Here is a 27546-nt window from a genome sequence, read left to right as displayed (position 1 = left end):
TCAGCTAAGATCATGTCAGTGGGGAGGCTGAGGCATAAAGGAAGTACACACAGCCCTCCACAAGCAGGATTCTGACCTAGGAGGTAGAGGAAGGAGCTGTGTGTACAGAGGGCTCTTCTGAATATTTCCCCAGTGAGGGAGAGCAGGCCAGAGGCACTGAGGTCAGCAGATAGAGTCCGGAGCCCATTGACAGCTGCTGGTTTGACTTTGATGCACCATCAGTGTTCAGCACACCGCTTCCCCCCCTGCCGCCCCTCTTGCACTAACCGGCAAAGCGTGTTTGTTCAACCTGAACGCACGCTAGCCTCTCATTATGCCGCCCATGCAAACTTTGTCTCTTTGCAGCTGTTTAATGGCTGCACGTCTGTTTTTGTTTGTTTCCTCGCCATAAGATTATTGCACCTTTATGGTTGGTCGGGGGGTTGGAATAATCCCTGGCATCTGTTCAGAGAGGGAGGGGTGCGCAAAGAGCCAGAGGTAGAGGCTCACTTCTATTTTATTTATTTTTCTAAATACGAGACCATGCGGCCCTCTATTTCATTCTTTGCCACTGAGGCCGAGGCTGTGGCTGCTTTTTAAAGACAAGAGTGATGGAAGGGGATATGTGCTAACACAGAGGTCACTGAAGGAGCTTCCTGCTGCCATGTATCCTTCCCAAAATGAGCACAGAATAGCAGGGATTAATCTAATCACTGCCCTGTTAGTCTCATTTACTTAGAAATGTATGCAGAGAAGAAAGTTTATTGTGACCCTTTTTTCTTTCCCTGTGAACATTGTAATAACTGTTGGCACAGCTAACATTAAACTTCCTGAAGAGAATATGTTTTGCTTACTCCAGCAACAAGGTTCTTGACTTTAGGTTTGACTTACTTTTCATTTCATCAGTGTTTTTTTCTGTCATACAGCAGAAGAGCTGCCCTGAGCTCCTCTTGACAGCCTCATCCACTTCCTATCCTTCTCTCAATTCATCTTCTCATGGCTTCACTGCCTCCGGTCATTATGGCAGGAGAACAGGAAGTTAATCAACGCAGCATTATCTCCCTGCCTGCACCTGGAGGCAAGGTTGCCAGTCATGCTACCACCCCCTCTCTTCTGGGACCCCCGCCAGCCTGGGAACCCCTCACACTGCAGCGCCCTGCAGGGTCCCTAAGGGCCACAGTGCTGGGTCTCTGCGCCAGGTATCACTTGTGACACAGCCTTGATGAGACAATGGGAGCCTTATTACAGTGGAGAATACTTAGGAAAAAGGAAACGAAAAAACATCTCCAGTTTTAGTTATCGCTCTGTGCTGTTTGATATTTTTCCAAGTCCTGCTGTTGAGGAAGCTGGTATCTTTGGAGACATTATTGCCCCGTGTGGAAAGGCCAAGCAACAACAAAAATGCCCAGAAGAGGCCAAAATCTTTAAATAAATACAGTCTATGCCCGAACTCAAGTGAGACAATCTTTAAGTAACATATCTCCACTTAAAGGTTTGTTGACACTCCAACCTGAGGAGAGATGCACATCTTTAGAAAGTAAAAAGATGATGTTTTTCTTGAAGATGGCAGCAAGTCTGTGCTTGTGTCTAGTGCTTTCTTACTGTCTGAGAAGCTGACAAATATTTTTGCTGAAGAGTGCTGAAGAGTGTCACTGGTAATCATTAGGTCGTCCACCAGCATCCAAAGTGCTTTTATCTATTCTACCCATTAGTTTGGTGAGAAAATGGCATGGTATGGTCTATCGTGCTCCCAGACTGATGCAGTAGGCACGGCGAGCATGGGAAACATAAAAGTCTTTGAAGGATCTCTATTATACCAGTGGCAGTTTGGACTTCTTTAACTTCAGTGTCTACATCTCTTTGCACACAACTGACTGAAGGATTTACACCCGTTTTTTGTACCAGCAGTACACACACATGTCAATATTGTGAGACTGGCGTGTAATTATTATTCAAAGGTTAAAGAATGGATTGATCCATAGAGGAGTGTCAAGGGCAGATCAAAGGGATTTGGGGGAGGATCGGACCAAAAATGTTAAAAGCTGCTCGCTCTTAAACACAGAGACATCAATCTTTCTCAGAGCACCTTGATGTCCTCAGAGGAGAAGTTGATCAAAGCTTTCGTAACAAAGATGGTCTCAGAAGATGATCTGACCTCAGCCGCGTTCCACTTCTGTCTTTCACTTTACTTTTACCAGTCTCCGTTTACCTGCCTGAGCTCCCCGACACTGCCCCTGTTTCCGTCTTTCCTGTGTTTGCGCTGCCGGTAAGACTGTCTGAATATCAATGAAGCAGTCTCACCGATGTATTACAAACACAAGAGAACAGTGATTAAAGATGACATATCTAAGCCTCACTCCCTTCTTCTCTTCTCTCTTTTCTTTTTCACAGGAGATCGCAGCTTACTTGATAACATTTGAAAAGCATGAAGAATGGCTAACGACATCCCCTAAAACAAGGTAAGACAATTACACATCTGCCCTCTTTTAAAACACAAGTTAAGATTCATAGCCTTAAAAATATTACATTCAGGGAGCCTGCATCTACATTTTTAGCTTTACGTAATTTTTTTCTTCAAGAGCATTTCCCTTATGCATAGCTTGCAACCTTCTTCAAGTTCAGTGTAGGATGATTAATATTACAGGCTGCTGATGGCTGTTCAGAAAAGTGTACAGGTTTCGGATAAATGATAGAATATTAATATTGACTAATAATTGCCTTTTAGCAAGTCAATTAACATAACATGCACTGGTGCCTGCTTTGAATGTAATGTTAATGTGTTCCTATCGGTCCGCACATTCAACACTCCACTAATAACATGGTTGGAGCTGGAGGTGTTTGTCTGGGTCAGACGTTACACCCACACGTGGAACAAAATGCCAAGAGCTACTCTAATAATTCAACTACAAAAGGGTTGCCAGCTATTCACTTAATGTATTTTGTTAATATATGCGGAAACATATAGGGCCAATTTGCACATAAAGGACACGTTCTCATTGACTTTTCAGCAAACATGGACCATTTAATGTCAGCAAATGAATAGAATTTCTGGCTGCTTTGGCTGCGATGTAATTATATAATCTATGTAGAATAATAATTAATAATGCATGTGGCCTTGTAATAGCAATTTCTCTACATGTGACAGTGGCAGACAGCTCTCGGACTGGCTCGTATTTTACTGTTTCACTGACAGACCACACTATCACTTCACCGCTACAGCTGTTAACACAATGTCCCCTTTACTTAAGTTAACATTTTCATGCATTTTGAATCAGCTCAATGTGTAAAACCTTCCTTTCTATGTTTATCCAATGTGGACTGGCTACGCTGGCTTTATTCGCATTCCTCACCCATGTATAAATGGACCCTGGGCTCACTGATATAGAACCCATTCGTCTCGTCCCTCTCCCCACCCCTCCTCTTCTCCGCTGCCTCGGAGGGACATTGATAATAGTTCTGCATAAAGACACTGCCAATTACAATACCTGCTCTGGTGTAATTATGGAGCACGGGCCAAAAGAGCAATGAGCTCACCTGCTTTTTATCAAGAATGTTCTTTCTACTCTTCAACTCACGAAAAAAGAAAATAATGTTAGGCGTATTTGCTACAGCCGGTACAGTTGGTATTCATTTGATTACCCTCCACATAAAATACAGGTGCTGTTATGTTGCCCTAAATTACACTAAATCACAAATATGAAAGGCTCGAAAGGATATAATAAAAGGTGAAGGACTGTGAAGGGTATCAGAATGTCATGGCGCTGGCTTCCTGCAGCACAAGACAGCCTAAATTTGACATATGTGTGAAACGAGAGACACTTTTGATCTAGTGACTTTCCCTGTCTGCTACGCTGTGGTCTCAGCTGCCAGAGCGCTCTGGGATTTCAGCCCCATGTCATGTCTCAGTGCAGGTGCTCAGCAAATGTGTCACCAGGGAGCAGCCCCTAGTCTATACCTGAGATCACCTGACAACAACACATTCAATGTTTTAGAGCAGCCGTCAATGCACGACGGGATGTGTGTGTGTGTATGTGTTCACTGTATGTGTGTGTTTCTAGACCAACAGAGGTTGTGTGAAGTGTTTGTGTTTTCCCAGATGTCAGTGAAAGGGTACAGCATTGTGATGGATGTTGGGGCCAGGAGAGGTTGGGGGAGTGAAAGGGTGCGGCATGTATGTGTGATTGATGGGAGATGATTGATGGATGGCTTCTATATGAAAAGCTTTTTGCTCAAGGTCATGGGTGAAAGGTCAAACTGGGGACACCTGTGGTTAAGTGCTGCCTTATCATTTGTCATCGCACATCTTCGGGTGCATGCGGGCGAGTGTGTTTGCATCTGTTTGTGGGTGTGTGCTGTTTGCGTGTGGGTTGACCCCTGTGGGGAATAGGCTAAGTAGGCTAATTCTCCCCCTGCCAGTGCCTGTAGACGGGGTCAGTGGGGCATGATGGGAGCCAGAGATAAGCAGCAGGGTCATACACAGAGAGGCAGCGCGCTGCATGGCTGCACCGCATGCATGTAACAACTCTGACACATGCAGGTCGTAAACATGGGAGTGGGCCACAGCCAGAGCGCAAGGAGCTGACGCTAGCTGTTTGACCAAGGTGACACGCGATGCAGGACATGCCATGAATAGAGATGGCATCCTGTTAACAGGAAGATGAGATGAAGTGAACCAATTACATGCATGCACAGATATATTTGACTAGGCTAATACACATCAGCCATACACGAACAGTACAGCATGTGATGTCTTTTGTTTTGGTCTGTTTCTGTTTGTTTATCATTTTAAAATCTGAAGCGTGCCAGGGGAGAGTGGTGGAATGCTGAGTGATTGATGTGCCTAGCTCTAGTAATACACATTCCCTTTCAGATAGGAAGTGCAACAGTGCTTAAAATCAATAGCAGTGTTCTCCCACTGACTGCTTGAACAGCACTACAGCTAATTCAGGCCGCACCTGTCAGAGCTGGGGAAATCTTTCCCTACTAAGGCCTTACACTTTAATTTACACCCACAGCCTCGCTGAGTTCCATTTCCATTAAAGGTAGAGCTCGGCATTATGGCTTTAATGAAGACCACGGCCAGGCTGTGATTTAAGATGGCCGTTAGCCTGCACCTTCACTCCACAGGAGGGAACACACTTAGAGGGACAATTAGAATGTTCCTCTCCTACATGGTTCCAGATAGCCATACCCATTCTTTCCATTTGCCTCTTTAAGGATGTGTCCATGATGCCTCAGCTGATGGGATCTGAAGGTGCCTGTGGGAGAGTGAAAACAGAGGGGAAGCAAACAAATTGTGTGGCGCCAAACTTAGGCAATAACGTTTGATTTGACCTCATCATGGCCGTTTCAATGTGCTCCTGTTGAGAGCAGGCATTTGTTGTCCATCATAAATGACACAAATGTCTCCTTAAGGGGCTCTTTCAGAGGTGTTTGTATGCTGACAGATGGAGATACTATTGACTAGAGGGTGTCACAGATTGGTCAGCCCAAAGAGGTAATGTACACCTGTGTGTCGTATCGAAATAGCTCGTTATCCTGAGCGTCCCCTGGATGGCACATGCTTTCATGAGTGGAGCAGTTACACATAGTGTTTCTTTCCTCCACTGTTTGTTTTATAAGGCTAGTGAACAGCAAGCCCATCTCAAAACACAGAGAGAGTGCTTCTACGCCTGTCATCCAGATTGCTCAGAATGTGTGTGGGCTTATTTCTATGATATCCTGTCTTGCATAAAATACAAACATAGAGTCGAATTGTTACAGCTGTTGGAGTGTTAAAGTTGTGGGTTATTCTAGGCTTTTACTTTGACTTCTAGGCAAGTTTGGAAATGTATTCATGTGCTTCCATGACCACAGAACACACACACAGACATACACGCTTGCACACATTGTATATTGAAACTATCAAACAATAAGCACCAGTCCTTGGAGGGCCCAGCAATGACACTGAACCTTGCCGCCCCCACGTCCCAACGCAATAGCCCTCTCTCCTCCCACATTCGCATCCACAGCAACAGCAGCAGCAGCTCTCCAAAATGAAACTGAGTCCCTTTAGACAGCTTCCAAAGACAATGCTTTTATTAAAACCTACAGCAGCGGCGCCACCCCAGAGGCACGAGAACACCAACAACAGAGTAGAGCAGAACTGAGAGGCAGCCTGAAATCTACTGATGACTGTTTGTTTGCTATTGTGTACGATATTTGCTATTGTGTATGTAGCCTGTGTTGATCTGTGTGTGTTTGTGTTACTGGCAGAAATTGAAAGAGGGGATGTTTACGCGTGTGAATACTTACGTGAATGTACTCTTCCGTATGTGTGACTACGCATTTCAAAGATGCATTGTGGATGAACATATGCAGGCATTTATGAATGTATTGAGATGGCATGGCATGTGCGTGCATATATAACTGTGTGGATGTGTTTTGAATTATAAATGGGGCTAGTGTATTCTATGTTTTATTTTCTTTTTACAGGAGAGGTAGTATCTGGGTGAGGCTGACACTGTGAATAAGACCTCCCCAGGCCTATATGTACACTCTGTTTCTGTCACCTATTCTGGCACATGGTGTGAGGAAGTGCTGGACGCTGTGTGTGTGTCTATGTGCGTATAAGTGGGGGTCGGGGCTGATGTGTAGGATGTGCCTGAGAAGGGCGTCTGATAGTGTTTGGTCCTAATGCTTTGTGGCACTTGTTGGCTGGCAGAGTTTCAGAGGAGCGTGGAAAAAGACAGGAACAGCAGGGGAGAGAGAGAGCGAGAAAGAGACATAGAAGGAAGAGAGCATTATGGGTAGGCACAAAGAAAGAGGATCAGAAACAAAGGCATAACAGATAAAGAGTTATTAGATACAATCTCATTGAAACCAAGACAGAAGGACATGTGGCACTGGATTAAACCAGAGTTACAAAAAAGCCAACATGTCAACTAAATGCAAAAAGACTGTTTGGTGAGGGGAACTCGTTGATCTCCGTTATCTTTTTCTTTTGCTTGTCCTTCTTCTTTTCTGATGCTTTCATCCCAACTCATCTTGAGGAAAAGTTTAGTTTGTTGCATAGTGACACGTCTCCCCTGGCTGCCCCGTTCTGGCGGGCCCTGGAGGACACCGTCCCACGCTGCTTCCACCTATAGTCGACAGCCCTGACAAGGTCAGCCTTGCCCACCTGGGGCCTGGTGGGCCGGGTGAAATAGAGCCCACCAGGGAAAAAGCAGAGAGAACAGGAGTGAGGTGAACCCGGAGAGCATGAGGTAAAAGTGAGAGAAAGAGATTCAATGAAAAATAGCCATCAAAGGCAGAGTGAATATGATGGAGTGAGAGCAGTTTAGAAAATGGAAACATGTCGATAAGAGAAGCAAACGGACGAGATGGAGATGAGAGGAATAGTGATGGATGGGGTGAGGAGGAGAAGAAGTGAGGGGGGAGAGGATTTACGAAAACAGACAAAATGCGGGTGAAAGATGGAATAGAGGGGGATTGAGCTGACATAGGGCGAGGGAGAAGAAAAAGAGAGAAATAGAGTGGGTAAACAGCAGATAGAGATTGAGGGAGGTGAGCAATGGATTCAACTGACAGAAAGAGAAAAGTCCTGTGGTTGTGGGGCATGGGGGGGAGAATGCAAACGGTCAATAGATTACAGCTAGTGCTGGGCCGAGTGCCGGGGCCTCAGACTCCTGGCCAACTTAATAGTGCCTCTTGTTTGTCTGTCCTCTAAAGTAATGCCCAAGCCGAGCCCAGGGAAGCAGCCTGAGCCTGAGGCTAGTGGAAATGGACAGGGGACTAGATATATGTTAGTTCTCATCCCAGCTGCTGTATATTACCCTGGCCAAGCTTGCCCACCGGAGACTATTCAATAGAACATAGAACATCATCTAGCTTTATCGCCTTCATTCCCTCTACACTCACCAGGCCTGCTGCTGAAGGCCAGTGAGGGCACGATCAGCTCTAAGAATTCATCCTTTTGTGATCATTGTTGTATGGAAATAAACATTAGAGTGTAGGGTGTTCATAGCAATGCGACAGTGTAGCTTTTAAAGCACAGAAGTAAATAATTTCTGTGATGCTACGGTTATACAAGCAAAGAGTATTGTGTAGCTTAAATAAAGGAAGCAGCATGAAAAGCATACAGGCCTCACTTTGTATGTCTATATGGAGGAGGCAGAGGAGGTGTTGGGGAGTAAGGAGTGCAGCCAGTGGCCACAGGAGAGAGGGGATAAATAAATAGAGGAGGAAGTTGATGTCAAGCAGGTGTTCAAGGAGAAAGTGTCAGCCAAGCGCCCGAGATTGGGAGAACTGCTGCCTCTGCAGCCTGATAATAAAGACTTAATTCAATTAGTGCTTCTGCACCGGTGAGCAGCGTGCAGGCTGTCATGGAGCGGGCCACAGACACACAGCTGAGCTGACCCTCAGCCACGAGACACGGCTCCGACCCAGCTCTTCACTGCGCTCTCTGTTTCCCTTGGTCTCATGAATACACACAAACACACACACACACACACACACACACACACACACACACACACACACACACACACACACACACACACACAATCACACACACACACACACACACACACACAAACACACACACACACAAACACACACACACACACACACACGTACACACACACACACACGTACACACACACACACACACACACACACACACACACACACACACACACATACCATGTATTCATCACTTCAGGGGACATTACATTGACTTACATATATTTCCTGGAGACTTATCCTAACCTTAACCATAACCAAGACATGCCTAACCTTACCCTTACCCTAATCCTAAACCTAACCAAGTCTTGACCCTAAAATTAATGATTCCCCTTATGGGGACCTCCATTTTGTCCCCATAAGGGAGGCGAGTCCCCACACGTGACTTTGTAAACAGATTTAGGTCCCCACAAGTATAGTAATGCTAGGCCACATACACACACACACACACACACACACACACACACACACACACACACACACACACACACACACACACACACACATTATTCACACCTGAGTCACTGAGCAGTCCAGACACTAAACCCTGCCTACACATCTCTCCTACACACATGCTGACCCTCTCCACACACAGACACACTGCCTTGTTTCTCACTCTCATCCCCCCTTAAAACTGAACTCTCTTTAGCTCCTCTCCCTTCACCTCCTCGATTTTCTATTTTCAAACCCCACTTTGCTCTCCACTCCCTCTTGTACCATCCTCGTCACTCCGCTCTGTTGTTGCAACGGGCCGTATGTTGGCCAGCGTAGGGAGGAATGTGACTGTGAATCCCTATTTTCAGCACGACACGCCCCAGAGCCCAGTCGGGTGCTGTCCTGTAGGCATATGGCGTAGCGGATCCCGGATCTTGGGCCTTTAAAAAGCTCTAGGGGGCTTTTCAGTCTGAAACAGCCTCTCATCCCACGCACCATCCCACGCCATACCCTAAAATCTGGCTTCTGTCATTTGGGTGTGGTCTGAGAAAGCCTCTTCAAGACTTGTCACTTCACGTTGCCATTGGTGTCACAGTATCACCAGGGAGCGACGCACAGTTAGGGTCTAAAGTTCCCACACATACAGGAAACTGGAGGATGGGGGAAGGAAGAACAGGAAGTGGCAGAGGAACAGGAGGAGGAGGAGGAGGAGGAGGAAGAGAAAGGACAGGACACACGGCTTTAGTGATACCGTTTGTTGTTATGTAAGGAGGAGAAAATAGGTCCTGGATGGCTGCCGGAGATCTGGGTGAATCACCGGCAAAGAACAGGCACATGGGTGTGCACGAACTCACACACACATTGGCACACATTCTGTCCCATTTCTTCGCCCCAGCTGAGCTTCACAGTACAGGAAGTACATCGGGTGATGAGTTGCCACGTGGCACCGTTCAGTGTGTAAAAACAGCAAATGGCAGGATTGACCCCTCATAGTTTGATGCCAATGAAATAATTGAAGCCTAGTTCGCTATGTACCTTCTCAAACAAGGCCTGCTTATTGGAGAACACACACACGCGTACAATCACACACCCTCATTACTTTGACCTCTGCCCCTTACCGATAGGGTTGATCTGCACAGTTTGTTCCCACACCCACTTTTATGTCTCACTTGCCTTTTTTGTTAGCATACAGTAAGTTGCTCCCTAAAGAACACTAGCTCATTGTGCATGAAACACTCTGGGTATTTCTTACCTGTCTTATTCTGTGAGATAGTTACCGTAGCTTGTTGATTGTGATGAGACATCTTCATCACTGTAGATTTGTGTTAGCCCTCCCCAGCCCTGCTCATTTTCGTCAGTCAGTACTTTACCCCAGGCAAGGCCCTTACTATTTTAACTGCTTCATTAAAGATGGGAGCGGATGGAGTGGGTGGGAATGTGGAGGATAGCCATGTATTAATTTTGCATCAGTGAATTAATCAATTCAAATACAAGTCAATTGATAAATTATTCAAATCTTTTTTTGTAGCATTTGAGAGGAGTGTGCAGATGAAAGGTAAGAACCATTTCAGATTGAACAATGAATATGCATAACTCCTTTAAATGAAGTAAGAAAAATCAATTTCTTATCAAGTTTTTTTTCAATTAAAAGTGATTGAGAGAAGTATTTCCCATGATGGTACAATTCCCTACAATTAAAAGCAAACGGTTTGATTTCTCTCGTCCTCCGTGTCTCCTTTAACTCATTGTAATAGCCAATGCAATCTAAATATTGTAGCATTTCTTTAAATCACTGCTTGGCTGATAAGATAATGAATCCACCCTATCCACATCACAAGCCAAGAAAATGAACAAATCATTGACAAAAGTGCGCCCTCCACCTGCAAACCCAGCTGCCTCGCTGAGAAGTTTTGTATTTGTTGACTGTATTTTCAATTTTTCATCATTTCTGCGTGCAGTCCTTCATCTTTATTTTTTTCTGTTTGCTAGAGGGTGGTCGCTCGGGAGAGTTATGGTGACAGGTCAGCTAAGATTTAAAGTAGTCCTGCGCCTGACCCAAAGGAAAGCACTACTGGATACATTAACATGATAGCGATATGATTATGTCGGAATGGACATGAAGGGTTTCAATTATTTACAGGTGATGTGCCCGTTGAATTGGCAATGAAGTGGCTCGTAAATTACCCCCTCTGTCTAATCAAGCCTCAAGCAGAATAATGGAGCAAGTGCTGCCAAGATGGAGGCTCTCTCTCTCGTTTTCTCTTTTATTCTTTCTCTATTTAGTGTTTTGGGTGGGGGGGGGGGGGTTGGCTACTTTCACAGTGTGATGATGACACTCCCCAAATGACATTGGTTGAAAGGCAAGACATGTGCCAGTGAGCGCAGGTTTAAAAGCTCTCCACTTCATCACTGCTCAGTGCTTTACTGCGCTTTATGTCACCAGACAATGATACAGTGACAGCCAAGCATCAAAATGTGCAGCACCAGCACCTAATGTGCTCCTTGGTTTTCTGCCTGAAATAGAAGAGAGAACAAGACAGACAGACAGACAGACAGAGGGAAAGGGAGAAAAACCAGACAGGAAAATAGAGGGCTGCCGTAAAGGTTGGCATGGCTCCGCTCCAATGTAGCCTTCCCAACAGGAGCAACACTGTTCAGACGAAACACAGCCAGCCACCAGTCGCTGGCTCCTTTCTAGCATCTTCTTCTGAGGCCTGTGGTGTGGGATCCTGCTCAGTTGACTGATGGCCTCTTTGATTAAAGAGATCGAATGCCAAAGAGTTTAATAGCCTGTTTTAATGTGTCTCTAGTGACTGACTGGAGTGATTTCTTGCAAGTCTCGCTGATATGCAGACACGGCAAGATTAATGCAATCTACCAGCTCTAACCACTGAAGCAAGTAGCCCACCCGTATTAACCAAGCATACCCTCCCTGATTTTTCTGGCTTTAATGTAGACTGCCTTGTTTACCTCAGTGCTGTGGGAGTTTTTTTTTGTCCCCCCCCCCCTGCCCATTGTAACAATCACACAGAAATGCTCAACTGTGTTGGGTAATTGTATATTAAACCTATTTTAAGGAAACAAAGACAGCGATTCGCCTTCCCCACCCACCGCCATCACAATCCATAATCACCTAAGGCGGTTTACAGTAGAAAGGGGAGAGGGAGAGAGAAGAGAGCTAGGAATGACAGGTAGAAGGAGAAGGGGAAAGGAGATGTGAGATAAAAGTGAAATGTAATGGTGAGAGTGTACCACCTACCGTTCTGGTGTCCTCTGGCAAAAGTAATCATTTCTAGGGGAAGACGGTGTGGTCTGTTCTCAGCCAGAGCCTCAGCTTCCTTCCTTTCTCTCTCTCTCTCTCTCTCTCTCTCTTTCTCTTTCCCTTTCCCCGAATAAGTGAATCGGGGGTGACTGCGCCCACAATTAGGGCATGAGAGGATTAGTGGCGAGTGGGAAGGTGGTTGGGGGCTGTTTTTTGTTTGTGCGCTTACTATTCTCTGATATGCGATGTGTTAGTGGATGTGCAATTTTTGTTGTATTCAAAAATAGAAACATCACAAACAACATAACAAGCTAATGTGGAAGAGGAAAAGAGGCAAAATACAGATCAGATGTGTGCTGTGCTACGCTCTAACTTTTCCTGTCGCCGGGTAACACATCCTGGAAGCCTGTTTCCTCTCCAGTTGACTTCTTAATGCCTTTGCAGACGCCAAATCCCCAGCAACCCCATGACTGAGCATCCCCCATCTTTGCATCTATTTCAATTGCATTTCATTTTCTTACAAGCAAACAGTGCTCACAGGGGGAGACTAAGCATTAGGGTTATTATGAGTTTAAAGCACTTAAAAGCTTTTGGCCGTCCTGACACCAGGAGATGTTTGGGTCCTGAAGAGCGGTGAGTCATCACGCTCCAGTTTTTAGAGAGCAGCAAGTCCCAGATGTGAGTGCTTGAGTGTTTAGAAGTGTTTATGTGTAGGTTTGTGTCGGGTATGCACATATGCATGCAACGGTTGGCTTTTCTCCAGGAGCCTTGTGTCATGCCTGTAGCACTGCTCCATGTGGCTTGTGGCAGACTGTATTAGCTCAGTGCTCCGTAACAGTCGGAACATTCTGTATCATGGCATCTTAGGCTTACTCTTTAGAGCTCTCTCCCTTAGGTCACACATGGAATTTAAGAGCTTTTCTGAGGCAAAGACGTGTGACTCGCCCTGAGACTCCCCTCTCGCTCTCGCCCTGCATCTGTGTCTCTCTTCTTCCTCCCTCTTACTTATTTATCCTCACTTTATTTCCCCCCCGCTATACTCAAGAGTCATAGGGGCGCACACTCAGCGGTAAACCAATTTAATTTAGTATGTTTTCACATTTTTATCCAATCATGGCATGCTCGGAGGTTTCAAAAGCCACATGACGTTTTTATTGGGGCCTAATTAAGGATCTCTGATTTAATCCATGTAATTTAATAGAGATCAGTCATGGGTGTGAGGCTTCTGCTTCTTTGCATAGGGAAGTGACGTTGATGCATTGCAAACCAATGTTTTCTACTGCAGTACTTCTGGGTTACATGGATTTAATTGGGGGTTATATGAATGTATGGTTTCTACTTGCATTGGGTATGGATTGGAATGTTTTTACATTTTGCTTATTGTCTCCAGTTCTGTGCGATTCTCAATTCCAATTCATTAAGAGGCAGGGTCGAAACAGGTTGCATGCTTATTTCAAAGATTTTCACATCATCAGGTTCAAATTCATTCCATACAGTTTCATCTAGTTCCTATTATAACATAATATGATTAAACTATTACTACTATCTGTTCGGACGTTTTAATTCAGGGTCCAGTGTACGTTGAGTAGTATACCAGTTGAATTACAAATAAACATTGACTGTGGAGAAAAACCTAAAACTGTGTGATACATGAGTAGCTTAGCTAGTGTGTGCGTGATGTGTGGAGCGAGTTTTGCTTGATTGACAGCTAATGAGTGTCTGCAGAGAAGACAATCTGCAGTCTAGACATTTGTGCTTTTAAATCTAGTACCTAGACAAACATCAAACAAATAACATGGCTCTGCACAGTGTTTTTAGTCAAATAAACATGTTGTTGTTTAGCAAAAAACTTTTTTTAACCAATTTCAATTTGGAACCGGTTTTTGGTGCCTTACCCAGGTGACCACTCTCCACCTGTTGGGCAATGAGGGTAACAAAAAACTTTTGGGAAACTTTCACTGTTGCTTCTAACTGACAGCCTGAGCTTTATAACACAGGTACTCAGGTGGTTTGACTGCCACGAGCAAATCACTCTGTACCTGAAACCATCCGTTCTGTAATTGCCTTTTGGCTTGCTCATTGTTCTCATTAATTTGACTCCCCGCCATACAAAAAGTGGTTAGAGTACTTTCAATTGTTATTTTTGTTTTTCAGAGGTGTGTCTACATCATTGAATGATTGGTTCCCGCTGCCTCATTACAATCATGCACAATTACAGTCAACCCTCGAGACGGTCTGATGAGTTTTAGCTAAGTCTTGGAATGTGGTAATTTCAGTTGGTCTTGCAGGAGGATTGAAACGCAATGCTGAGCAGCATTTGCTGATTTTTTCAGTGAACAACTTGAATGAGAGTAAGGTAAGGTAAGGTAAGTTTATTTATATAGCACATTTCAGACGCAGTGGCAATTCAAAGTGCTTTACATGATCATTAACACATGATAGTAGAACAGAGAGGAACACAATAAATAAACATAATGGAATAACAGTTTCATAAAAACAATGCGTTAATGAGATATAAAATAGTTTAAAAACAACATTTTAAATACGGCAAGTGCTAAAACAAGTTAAAAGGCTTCTGGGTAAGCAGCTGTAAGAAATAGTGTTTTTAGCCTTGACTTAAAAGAACTCAGCGTTGGTGAAGACCTCAGGTTTTCTGGGAGTTTATTCCATTTGTGGGGAGCACAAATTAGAGAGTAGAGAGAGTACTGTTCGTTATTGTTCTGTCCTTTTCAGTAGCTCGTTACAGCCCTCCAACCAGCCACTGTTATGACACAGCGTTGTGTGGAGAGAAAGCCCAGGTCGGCTGAGGTAAGGGGTCGTGTGCTGAGAGGTGTCTAGACGGTCATGGATAACACACAAGGCAAAGAGAGGAAAGGAGACTGGCAGAGGAGCCTGGGCTAGAGGGAGGCCATGTTGAGGGCACGGCTGGATGGGCGCCTTATCTAAAATCAAGTCTAGTCGCTCGCTGTGGACTTCAGCTTCTGGACACTTAGGGTATTGACAGTTGACAGGAAAAGCGGCCAATTCCTGGCCAAATACACCATCACTCACTCCTGCCCGAGTCAGTACCATCCCTCTGTTTCTACCCTGACTGATTGCCACTTGACTTCGTGTTGTGAGGCATGTAAAATGCAGCCAAACCAACAAACCAGTCAACCAGCAAACTTGTATTGTTCTATGTATCTGCGAGAACTCGCATTGTTTCATAAAACCAATTTCTGTGGTAGTCTTCCTAGATATGCTGTCTCTCAGAGACTTCCCTTCTGGCTCTGCCATGCTAAACTACATGACTTTCTTCTGTAAAGTCACAAATTCATGAGATCTCTTGACTCTTATATGAGGTAAGAGAGGTAAGAGGTTTCTTTCACCTTTTTCTAGCCTATGTGTGGCAGATGAGGAAAAGTTTGATGACTAATGTCTTCTATGTGTAGGACTTGGGCTCATCTCGGTTCCGCTCATTATGCCTGAGCCCTACGACAGTTTGGAGGGCGTTGGAGGCATTGCCACATTGGCCATATGCTTTCCGCGGCTCCTATCTGTCAGAATGTCAGAACGTAGTGGGGGTGCGCTCTTCTGCACCAACAGAGGAGTGGAGCGCAGCACTACAGGAGGGCCTCATTACCTACACACCCTACAAGAGAAACTCAGGGACGGGCTAGCAGGCATACTGAGCGTTGTGTTTAGAACCAGAGGGTGAGCTATTTAAAAGGCACTCAACCCAACCAACCGCCCCTCCCTCCCTGTCACTCTATTATCCCGGCAGAAAAATGGGAAACTTGATTTAAATAAATAAATGAATGATTGAACAAAATAGCATAGTAATTTAGACAAACAAATACATTCCCCCAATCTTTAGCTGAACTTTTGCTTTTGTGTCTCAATTTGGCCCATCCTGTCTGACCCACAATCTTTCTTTTAGAAAGACGAACCAACGCCAAGATAGACTTTTATTATTTTCCTGGCAAATTAGGGGTAATTCAAAGTGCTTTCTTTTTGGGTGACAAGTAAGCAATTACGCTAGTCTTACGAAGCAGTGTTTGCTGTAGTCCAAAGACCTGACACGTTTTCTTTTTTTTAAGCTGAATATAGATCATTTTGCTCTTAGTAAGGGTCCACAGAGCACAATGATCCTTGTTGTGCTTGGTCAATCACAATACAAAGTGGTAGGGTCCCTTACGACTCTCAGCCCTCCATCAGCATTGATCCATTACATTTATATTGGGAGCCTGCTCTCACATGGTCAGGGCAAAAATCTAACTTTTACCCTTGAAAATCTGTAATCTATACCGTCTGAATTAGGATGCATTAGTGATCCGGACCCTTTTCACTCAGGTAGTTCTAATGCTCAGTGGAGGGAGGCTCCATTAGAAATCAGGGGAAACTTTAAAAGATATTGTCCTTATGACTTTTCAAGGGAGACATTGTTGTTCAAAAAGTAATCTCAGGCGGGGAGAGTCACTTCTCACTTGACTAATGGCTATCAAAGCAACTCATCTAAAACTCAACTTTATTCTCTAGCTATTTGCTAGGCATTTTTTGTGAAATTGCTCTAGTTTTTGAATGGGTTTATTTTCAGCATGTATTCATGTAGAAAATGTCTATCTCAGATGGATCAAATGCTGTATTCCACATAGACAAGATAGTTGGATGGTCACAAAAACCTACATTTTAATACATTTTGTATCCAGCAGCAATATTCTGATATAATAACAGCATTATGGGCCATTAGCTATACATAAAATATTCATGATGTTTAACATTTTCCCATCATTTATGGATATTGGTTGAAAAGTTGATATTTTGTATCATTTACAAATAGTAATTGGAAGGCTGATAAAAATGGAAGGACTTTGGGCCCCAATGTTATCACTTATTGCAGTGTTGAAGGACACAGGTGCTACTAACTTTACAACTATTGTCAGAGTGTATACCAGATACTGTAATTCAGTATGCCCTCAACATTATCAGAGAGGGCTGCAGGTTCAGCAGGTTGGGATATAGAGGTAGGGGCTCATTGCAGCACCACACAACACATTCCCACGTCCCCCTAATTAAATCGCACAGTTCCATGTAGCGTAGAACCTAGCGGCTCGGCAGATGTAGCGCCATGTTAAACTTTATGTTGCTTGAAAATGGCTTCCGCTCCAAGTGCATTTGAGATAGAGATGGTTTGACTGTAAAATTATGTGTTTTATGGCACCGTTATCAGGGCGATATTCCTTAAAGATGCAGCGCTGCACGCTGTGGCATTCTCCGTCTGCAGGAGGGAGCAAATTGATATGAACAGATCAACAGAGCTATGCCCTTCTGGACGTCCTTGGCACCAGACTTGGCCCTGAAATTGATTTCTCTCCATATCTCCTTTGCCAAAAAGCTCTCATTCAGAGATTTTATACTCCCACTGCTGACACATTTTGTTCAGGTTTGGAGGGGATATACTATGAGAATGTCATTTACTTCTTTCCACACTTTTAAAGTAACCTAATAGTAATGCAGTGTATTGGATATGGGTCGTTTTTAGTTTTCTCTATGTAAAGGTCCATGCATGTGTGAAAGCACTCCGAGTATGAATTGCCAGGAGCAGAGAGATTGCTTTTGATTTAATGGCCATTGTGCTTGACTTTGTGTGTGTTCCACTGTAGTGGTGTGTCCTTTCCTTGCCTCTGCTGTAGCGGGTAAACTCTTTCAGTCCGACATTATTTCACGCATACACGTACTTACACACACAAACACACATATCGTGCCTTGGCTATGCTCCATTAGATGGGCTGTGTATTAAACTAGAGGTTGACGTCACCACTTGGCTAGGGAATATAGGACGGCTTGTGTGTGTTTGTCTCTGTTTGTGTGTCTCTGGTCTCTGTTTTATTCTCAATGTCCTTATTGCCTCTCCCATGGGACCCCCCCTCCCTCCCCCCCTTCCACACACCCTCTCCTCTGTATTTGTGGCCTCCTGAATCTATTGATCAGCCTGTGAAAGCTTAAATGTCTGAAGAGGAGGACACAGAGCCAGAGTATGAGAAAGGGGAGAGTGGCATTTGTGGAACCGTTTTTCAATATATGCATGTGTGTGATTGTGGGTGTGATTGGTGTTCAAATAGAAATAACACTTTCAGGTACTAACTTAAGATCTTACATTTATAAAGCTCATGGGTGATTCACATATATTGTCACTATGGATACATATGCGAGCTGCCTCTATTTGTTCTTTAAAAGCGATGAATGAATGACTTATTAACAGCCAGCCGATAACACGATAAGACCTATTTTGTAAACTATCAGGTTGAAACAAAGGCACACAGTGCATGAGCACAAGAAACGGAAGAAACTGCAGGAAAAGGTCAGGTGCGTCACTGTTGTTGCAGATGACAAACTACGGTTGAATTGTATACGTCTGGTGTGTGTGTGTGTGTGTGTGTGTGTGTGTGTGTGTGTGTGTGTGTGTGTGTGTGTGTGTGTGTGTGTGTGTGTGTGTGTGTGTGTGTGTGTGTGTGTGTGTGTGTGTGTGTGTGTGTGTGTGTGTGTGTGTGTGTGTGTGTGTGTGTGTGTGTGTGTGTGTGTGTGTGTGTGTGTGTGGCTTTTAAAGATCTGGTAGAAATGTAAATGTGAGCATTCGGCATGTCTGTGCACAGGGAGGTGTGAATGGTGGCTGCCTCCCACAGAGACTGACTGCTACTGTTCAGACCCTCCCTTAGGGCCACTCCGTCAACTAAGCTTCTAATAACACAAAAAAAGACAATGTTGGTACTATCAACATGGTTGGATCAGTTGTTGTTGCCGTGGGAGGTTGGAATTCCTCCCATAGATCCTATGGCCTTCCTGCTGAAATCTGGCTAAACTCCTAAACCTTGAGGATATTGTTTTTCTTACAGAAACAACAGCAGGAAATGGATGTGTTAATATGAATCCAATCAGACTTGATTTATTTTGTGTTTACCTCAATGACTGACAAAGGTATCAGAATATGGAGAAAAAAAATCATTCGTTTTTAAATACACATTCTGCATTGTTTTGTATATACTGGCGATACACTGGCTCTGCAGACATTAGTTGCTTTTTTCTGGCATTGTTTCAGACCACTCACCTCGTAGAGGGCAAGGTCAATGCTAATCACTGCTTACATAATGAATTTGCATGATCATATGGGCCTTCCATCTTAATGACGCCATTGGAAAATGCCATCTCATCCTTTGCTTCTGAATATCCCATCAAGGAACAAATGGCATCCACGGTGGTGATTAAGGAAGCCTTGACACATGGCTAATGTGGTTATCACGCTGTTCAAACCACTGGGTGACCATTTGTGCCCTGTTGATAGGGACATTGACATCCTGGAAGGCATTGTTCCAATCAAGAAAGAGATGCATTATGAGATAAAGGCAATTGCTGAAAATGAATATCATATCAGCATATAGTTTGCCAGGCTGATGGGGGGATGGTGGAACCTAAATCATGATAGAAAGTTTACTTCCACACACTGCCAGCTTTTAAAAAATCACGCCCTGTATATAAGTCATGCAGGCATTCACAGCCTCGCGGTTATCTTTGGTCACAGTCACTTTATCTCTGTCTTTTTAAGGCCACACATTCTGTCACCCTTTTACTGTAAGCTCTAACAAATGTTGAATGAGGCACAAAACAAAGAGGTCTTTGAAGAACAAAGTGAACCTGCCACATACAACGACTGGCTAGAGACGCGTCCCATCTCAAAGATTGTATGCTTTCAAGACAGGGGAGGGAAAAGCATCCCTAACAACAAAATGATATAAATTACCACTGTTATGGTCTATACGGTTCAATTTAATGTGCTTGTAATGATAAATTATTTTGCTTATGAATCTAAAGTGGACCTGAGTGCAGTCTGAGCAGCAGGACTGTTAGAACAATTGCAGCTGTCTCCCAGGGCTGTGGCCATTAGTCAATAAATTAGAAAGTAATTAGTTTCTGCTTCTGTGGCTCTATTTGAAGCGCTTCACACAGGTGTAATGAAAATTTATTGGAGCTGTTGATCCGGAGGAGAAAAGAAAAGTAGAGGATTTGTAGCGTTTGATCCGGAGGAGAAAAGAAAAGTAGAGGATTTGTAGCGTGTGATTGTAACGCAGGATTTCCATCTTCCTCTCTGCTTTTTTGCTTGCAGCGACAGGTAAAGTTAGTCATAATGACCAGTATAGTGGGATCTGACTTCCAAGCTCTGAGCTTTGTCAACAGGCCGGTTAGCTAGCAGCTATGAATATTTCATGTGTGGATTCTTAAGAAGAAGACTTCCTTTTTAGTATTTTTGGAATTCCCAACTTCAAATGATTTAACTTCAACACTAATGACAAGACTTTTGCTGGGAAGAAATAAATGAACATGACCAAAATCAACCCCCAGACACCCTCTCTCTCTCCTTTAAACACATAAATCCTGTGGTTTCTCTTAATAGCAAACTTACAAGTGGACTATTCACATACAATATACATTATCACATTAAGGAAAATGGCATGCATTCCATCTCAGGGAGGTTATGTATTAAATTGATGCATTTGAACAATAGTATTCCCCTTTGTTCTTACAAGCCAATCAGAAAAAGCAGGAAACTACCTTCCTGTTTCATTTTAATATGTGTGCTTTTTGGCCAGCAGGCATCTTATTACCCTTTGTTCTTCATACAGCACACTCATTTTTTCTTCTCACTCCTACATACAAAAACAGGGAGCACATCAGACTTCAGCCATCAGGTTTACCTAATTGAACAGCTTCACATTTCTCTTTCATTCCATTGTGTGCGGATCAAGGCAGTCACACGATGCTTTTTGTTGGCAGACAACATCAAGGCTATTTGTTTTGTCTGGTGGAATGTAAGGTCAACAGGAGAGGAAGAAGAGAAATTGGAAAGCGCTCGCACAACTGTGATGTCGATGAACGGCATGAAAGACGGACAGGGAGAGAGAGAAGGCAACAATGGGAGCATATGGGTAAAAAGAAAAATTAGAGGTGAAAGAGAGATGAGGTGGAGAGAGAGGAGGCGGAGAGAGAGGGGATGAAGAGGTGGGAAGCACAGGTGGGAAGTTGTGAAGTCGGCAAGAGAGAGGGAGAGAGAGAGAGAGGAAGAACAGAAAGGACGGTATGTGGAATAGAGACAGGTTGGACGGATGGATGAGGACAATGAGGCAGATGAGTCCCAGCCTAGGCAATAGCCAATTAGAATACAATTTGCTGGACCTTGGCAAAGGCTAGGGCGCACAGTAGGGCATGAAGAGAGGGGAGGAGGGACGGGGGAGGGGCAAAGGGGGAGAATATCCCGGTGATTAAAACCAAATGATTAGTGGTGTGCAAGGCAGAGGGCTAGAGAGCTGGGGTCACCTGAGCCTGCAGGGAGAGAGAAGGTCTAATAGTAATGAGACCGACCTTCCCTTCCCCACCTCTTACCTTTCCTTTCCTCCTGTTCAGGATCCATTTTTATCCTCTAACCATTTTTTCTCCATCTCCCAATACTCTATATTTACACATTCTCCCCTTTTCTGTCTGTCAGTGCGCCTTCCCTTGTCTGCGCCTCCTGTCTTGCTGTGGTAAACCCTATTACTATCTATTACTGTCTCTTGCCTTTGGCCAAAACACTCACTAATGCTATTGTTGTGGGAGACAGTTTAGTGCTTTGTGATAAGCAAAGATATATGAGAGTAGTTTGTTTATCTTTTTTAATCATGGGTGTAGATCTGCAGATGTGTGGTAATAGATGGATTGAGCTGTAACAAAAAACTCAACACAATACTGGCATCTGTTGCAGAGTTCCCTCGAGCGGCTGCCTCAGTTTCTCCAATAAATCCAGAAATGTGGTCAGACTGCTTGTTCCTGTCTAAAGCAGCAATCATATGTGATATAACCTTCAGAGGATTTGAGATAGAGTTAGATGGCAAAGCCTATTCTATCGTTTTCCACTCTGGTGTTTCACAGAGTAAGGAGGACTGATAATAATGGTAGTCGTAATTGTGAATACGGTAGGTGACGTTTCCTCAAATGATTAGGGTCTGTCTAACACAAATATTTGATTTAGTAGACATCTTCTGGACTGTATGCAAAGCATTACTCAAGGTGTACTGTATGTGAGTACATGCATGTGTGGGAATTTAAATGTTTGTATCTTTGTATCAATAATGAGGTCTGCTACTAGGCTTGTTTAATGGCCAGAGGCATGCTAATGGCCAGAAACAGCACCACTGATGCAGTTACTCATGCATCAGAGCAAGAATCAAAGCACAGCTCTCTGCTTCCAACACCCTCTCAAACACCTTACTCTCTACTACCTTCTCCTAGCTGCCAGCTCACCAGAACCAATGATGGGCCACGTGTTTCATCCATTGAAGACATTTTTCAGACGTAACATTTATTCTACTATTTCTGCCTTTTAATATTGCCTTCAGTTCTTAACCGAAACACGTTCCAGTGTTTTCTCTTTTGTAGTTCTTGTATTGTTCTTTATTTCCCATTATTTGATACACACACCTCAATATCTTACTATTGTGGCACCTGCATTTTCTTGGCTCATTTTCTTAGCACCATGGCTATATCTCTGGAGGCCTCTTCATGTCTTCCTCGACTTTTTACTCTAAAAAAAAATCTTTGCAAGAAATGTGGACTCACCCACCTAGAGTGGAAGCAGTACACCTATTCAGGTTTTCCCTGTGATGTCCGCTGTGAATAGGTAGTAGCATTGTGTCTGTTCCAGGCAGGCAGCCTGGGTAACACCAATATGCTGCGAATCAACAGGCAATCATGCAGAACAAGCAGAGAGCTCGGATAGCCTGAGAGGACAGAAATTCAACTTTTAGATTCTGCTCCAAGTCCCAACCTGCCGTAATTACAAATCTTTGCAAGTTTCCCTAAATTAGATTTGCCTTACTTTGTGCACTCTTTCTCAGTATTAGTCAGTATTCGTTTTGCAAGACACTTTCTTCTAAAGCAAAGACCTGATGTTTCTCTTTATCTTAAGTATGCTCGATCTCTATGTGCCACCTTTCCCTCTACCTCTTAAATCCCCTATTTTTCTTTCTTCTCTTTTCATCATATCTGTCTCAGAATATTTTTACACCTTTTCTGTAGCAGGGCACATAATCCTCTGCACAGAGTATAGTGGGCCTGTCGGCCCTGGAGAGCTGTAGGAGATCTGAAGTCTGTAGTGTCTTTTCCACACAGACCCTACACTGTCATGTGGTTGAAGCCCATAGAGAAATGCAAACACAGCCCCAGTGCCAGGCCACAGGTCTGAAGCCATGGGAGAAAGGGGTGGGACTCACTGCAGTCAGATAGACAGCCCTGAATATAGAGATCCATCCACAGGGTGGATTGTTTGGCAAGACAATATGATTCTGTGTGTTCCACTCTACAATAGCAAGAAACACAGACGGCTGCATGCACAGAGGGAGAGAGAAGAGAGGGAGAGAAAGACGTGACAAATAGACAGTGCACTATATGTGACCATTGTTTGAGTTGCCAAATTGCTCTGTTGTTGGCCAGCGATTATCTGTGCTACAGAACACCATGATGAGTTTTCAGTTTGGGGAACATCACAGAGGAGGAAAAAAGGAAGCAAATAAAGGCCTTCCCTGTTGGCTACCTGTGATGACTAAGCCAAGTCAGAGGACTTATAGTACACAGTGATTTAAAAGGTCTGGCCGCCTCTATAACTTTAAAACAAGAAAAGAAAAAACAGAGTAAAACTGCAAATGTGTGCTGCAGAGCCTTGGATGTATAGAACTGTATACAGTGCCCCAGAATGGCCTCTGGTTCCAGGTGAGCAGTGGCAATTTCAGCCGGCCGTAGGGACCGTGGACAGGAGGCTTGGTCAAGTGGAAGACAGCGGGGGTCATAGGGTCCCCGGGGGAGGAGATATCCCAAAGGGGGTGGGCAGATGGGGTCTGGAATGAGTGTTCTCAGACAGGTGGATGGCTGTCACCCTCATTTTGCCTTCACCAGCAAGCAGGTGGCCTCTCCCTCCTGTGCCATGGGAAGGGGTCACCTTCACATGACACTGCTTCCCCCTTGGGTCCCCTCGCATCATATATACACTGCATGCACACACATTTGTGATCACACAGATACACACAAACACACCAATGGTTCTCATACCGCTCGACTCTCAGTCAACCCCAGCACCTGGGGACTGGGCGCGTAAACAGGCGCGCTCAAGGTTGAACCCAGGTGTTTCATTTCCATTAAGGCTCTTATCACATTCACAGCCTCCTCTTTCTGACTTTGGTCATAACACAGACGGAATAGTCATTAAATATCAGATTACCTTCTCTTTGCCTTTCTAGAAGTTGAGATGCACAGGGTCTATTTTAGATGTCTATGAAAATAATTATCTGCCTACGCTCTGCCCCCGACATCTTCAAAAGAGGATGTTCCATTGATGATATTTGCCCTACATCATAGCTTTGCTCTTGCCGCGACTCTAAAACCCAATATAGCGTAATTAAACTAACAAAGTGACATCAATAGAGACAGAAGTGCTCTGTAATTACAGTCTGTGCTAGGACATCATAAGCAGGCAGTGTCATCACCCTAACGAAGGAAATAAATCGATGGCAGACAGACAAAGCCCCACTTTACGATCCCCTTCTCCTCTGACACACAAAGCCAACCATAAACCACGAGTAAGGCGAGAGTTTAATGGCAATCTTAAAGTTGCAGAGGCCACTAGCTTGTCTTTACTGCTCCTGCCCAGCACTACAATTGGTGCCTTGACACCTCCACCACTCCCTTCCTCTCCTTCATTAGTTGTGTTTCTCTCTGTTTCTCCCTTCAGTCTGCTTTTAGCCTTCTCCTTCCCTCCTATATGGTGTCTGGTCTCCTCACCCTCTGGAGACACATGAGTGGCAGGCCTCCCCCCTTAATAACTGTGTATTCCAATTCTGACACGGTTGCACAAAACAGACACACACAGATAGACACACACGAGAGAATAATATGTTGCAGGATTTCAAGATTGGCATTCCCACATTTCCTCTTCCTGCAGAGCGCCATGTGGACAGCGAGGCTAAATGTCAGGGAAAGATATTTAATTCTTCAAGCACACACACACACACACATGCATAGAGGCCCACTCGAAAGCCCAACAGAGACAAGACACCCCCCCACACTGATAGTGTTTGGAGTGTGAGGCTAAATGTCAAGGGATGATGTAAATCCGCATGATTGCTTCGAGAAGTAGTTCATCACAATGCCAACGCTGGGCACAGCGGTGTATCATTGTCCTCCAAGACTTTTGCCGAGTAGGACAGTGGGGCTTCAGAGAGGAGCAGCATAATGATCTTTGTTTGGGGGCGGGGATGGTGGGTTCCTTCAAATATAAAAAAAAACACTGTCTCTCTAACCCCGCGTTTTATCAGGACTAACCCAGTTACCCAGAGAAACACGTGGTACACTGAAAAAAACGGACACGTTGAATTTAGTTAAATGTATTTCCGTAACAAACCATAACTGCATTAGTTGTGTTAGTTGTAAGCAATAAGATGAAGTTGAACCTAATCGTTTTTATTTAAACCTAATATGATTGCTTTCAACTAAACTCATACATGTATGTGAAATCTGTTGACATAATACATTTAGTCAAAGTCAACGTGTCAGTTTTTTCTCTGCATATAATAACAGAGAAAAAGTATGTCTGCCGCACATCACAGGTTCTAGTCACATACTTTCACGAGGGAGTACAGAGACCAAACTCAGGGACTTATTTCAGAAATATGGATGTGTGTCATGCTTTAGTTTTGTATAACATTCTCTACATATTTATAATCCTCTCAGGGCGATAGTAAATGGTATCCCTCAGCCCCCTCTCCCCCTACATATCCTTTCACCAAAGAAAACCCTGCAGAATATGATATTAAAGCGTTTTAAAGTTGTGTATACTATTCTACTTACTATACATACATCATTGATTTCATTCAAGAGCACATCTCCCTTTGCCAGGCCCTATATGCGGCACAGAGCCAGAAGAAAACTCTTTGCCATGCTGTAGCTGTTGCTGTTGCTTCGCCTCCCCCCCCACTCCTCCAATTCTCACAGCCTGCTTGCTGAAGTGACTGATGAGCAGACTCACTGGTGTGTCAAATATGGGGGAAATAGTCAATCAGCTAGGCCGGTGTGGCAGGCAGGCCGCGTGCTGCTGTAGTTTGGAAATGCTGCTGTAGGAAGTGTGTAAGTCATGCTCGGTGCCAGACTGAGGATAAACATTTTATGGTTTTGGAATAGCGGGGATACACCTCTTCCGTTCCTGGAGGGCAAGGCTAGACGCTCATTACATCTGTGTTTAGTCCATCCCAAGCTGTGTGGGATAATGATTTATTATGCCAGGCCCACTATCATGCCAGCCGCGCTTGAGTATGTCTCTGTCCGTGTATTTATGTCTGCGTGTGTCTGAAACGTTTTTAAGAAACCGACAGAGGAAGGGAGCAAGGGGAGAGTGTGTGTGTGTGTGTGTGTGTGTGTGTGTGTGTGTGTGTGTGTGTGTGTGTGTGTGTGTGTGTGTGTGTGTGTGTGTGTGTGTGTGTGTGTGTGTGTGTGTGTGTGTGTGTGTGTGTGTGTGTGTGTGTGTGTGTGTGTGTGTGTGTGTGTGTGTGTGTGTGTGTGTGTGTGTGTGTGTGTGTGTGTGTGTGTGTGTGTGGATCATTTATGGAGGAGAGAGTGTTGATGTGATTTAGTGTGTGGGAGCTCAATGGGCCACTGAACTTGGAAAATGAGAAGGCAGAGGTGGCCATGATTAGAGGTGTGCCTTGCTGACTACTTTATGAGTGTATTCAGATGTGTGTGTGTACATGTAGATGGCCGCGGGGAGACTGCGTAGCTGGTCGGCAGTAGATAAACATTGTGGGACACACAGTCTATCATCTTCATTGTGTGGGTAAAGCCCATCACTGTTGTTGTGTATTAGCAGGAGATGTAGAGTTGACTTATCCTCTGCTTGGCTCAGTCACGCTGTGTGTGTGTGTTCTTGTATCTGTGTGTGTGTGAGGTCCTGGCCCCAGCTGATGCATCAGAGACGGAGCGGAGTGATCTGACATGTGCCAGGGGCCAAGGTCAAAGATCATCAAATACAAACATACCCAGAGAAATTGAGTGTGAGAGAGCGTCGAGCCTGTGGGACCACTTGACTAACACGCTCACCCATAACATCATATACTACCCACACCCATCTCCCTTCAGTCATTTTCCCCATCCCCTATTTATTTTACCCCATTCTACACATTCAGCAAAAATCTACAAACATGTCAGAAATGTGTGGTGGGCCAAGAAAAAAATATAGCTCTTTAAACAAGTGACATACAGTCTTGTTCAACTAAAGCAGTAGACAAGATAAAAGCAGAATGGAAGAAAGTAAACTCAATATT

At 44.3% G+C, this 27546-nt stretch overlaps 1 protein-coding gene across 8 annotated transcripts in view; it reads left to right on the top strand.

The window, feature by feature from the left end:
* The window catches only part of camta1a (calmodulin binding transcription activator 1a), a gene marked incomplete at its 3' end in the record, with an annotated part of 284358 nt that overhangs the window by 125629 nt on the left and 131183 nt on the right, over nucleotides 1-27546 (top strand). For all 8 annotated transcript variants that reach the window (XM_079679024.1, XM_079679023.1, XM_079679018.1 and 5 more), the window contains one exon: nucleotides 2371-2438. In XM_079679024.1, the coding sequence (XP_079535150.1) occupies nucleotides 2371-2438 (68 nt within the window). The remainder of the gene's footprint in view (nucleotides 1-2370; nucleotides 2439-27546) is intronic.

Source organism: Notothenia rossii (assembly GCF_949606895.1).
Source record: "Notothenia rossii genome assembly, chromosome: 4".
Lineage (NCBI taxonomy): Eukaryota > Metazoa > Chordata > Actinopteri > Perciformes > Nototheniidae > Notothenia > Notothenia rossii.
This window is presented reverse-complemented; position numbering and strand designations above follow the sequence as displayed.